The 324-nt window shown below is 65.1% G+C and overlaps 1 protein-coding gene across 1 annotated transcript in view; it reads left to right on the forward strand.

The window, feature by feature from the left end:
* Positions 1 to 159: 159 nt before the first annotated feature.
* The window catches only part of ANGPTL4 (angiopoietin-like 4), a gene marked incomplete at its 5' end in the record, with an annotated part of 6,845 nt that continues 6,680 nt past the window's right edge, over positions 160 to 324 (forward strand). The window contains one exon of the mRNA XM_010290226.1: positions 160 to 270. Coding sequence (XP_010288528.1) covers positions 160 to 270 — 111 coding nt within the window. The remainder of the gene's footprint in view (positions 271 to 324) is intronic.

Raw genomic sequence — 324 nt, forward strand, 5'->3', positions numbered from 1 at the left:
GGGGGGCTTGTGGGGACCAGGCTCCCCCCTTCCCCCGCTGAAGGGCCCGGGGAGCACCCGTGGGGACCAGGCCCGCCGGGGGACTGGCCCACCTCGCTATGTGCGGCACAGCTGGATCTCCCTGGAGCTGCGAGGTTCACCTGCCTCTTCCCCCCACAGTCCCTGATGGATGCGCAGAACTTGCGAATCGAGGAACTCTTGCAGAAGATCAAGCAGCAGCAGTACAAGCTGGACAAGCAGAATCTGCAGATCAAAAGCCTGCAGAGCAAGGTGAGCTCCTGTGGCTGGGGGGGCGTCAACGGTGCGGGGCCCCCAACGTCAACC

This window comes from Phaethon lepturus, unplaced genomic scaffold (genome assembly GCF_000687285.1).
Source record: "Phaethon lepturus isolate BGI_N335 unplaced genomic scaffold, ASM68728v1 scaffold49416, whole genome shotgun sequence".
Lineage (NCBI taxonomy): Eukaryota > Metazoa > Chordata > Aves > Phaethontiformes > Phaethontidae > Phaethon > Phaethon lepturus.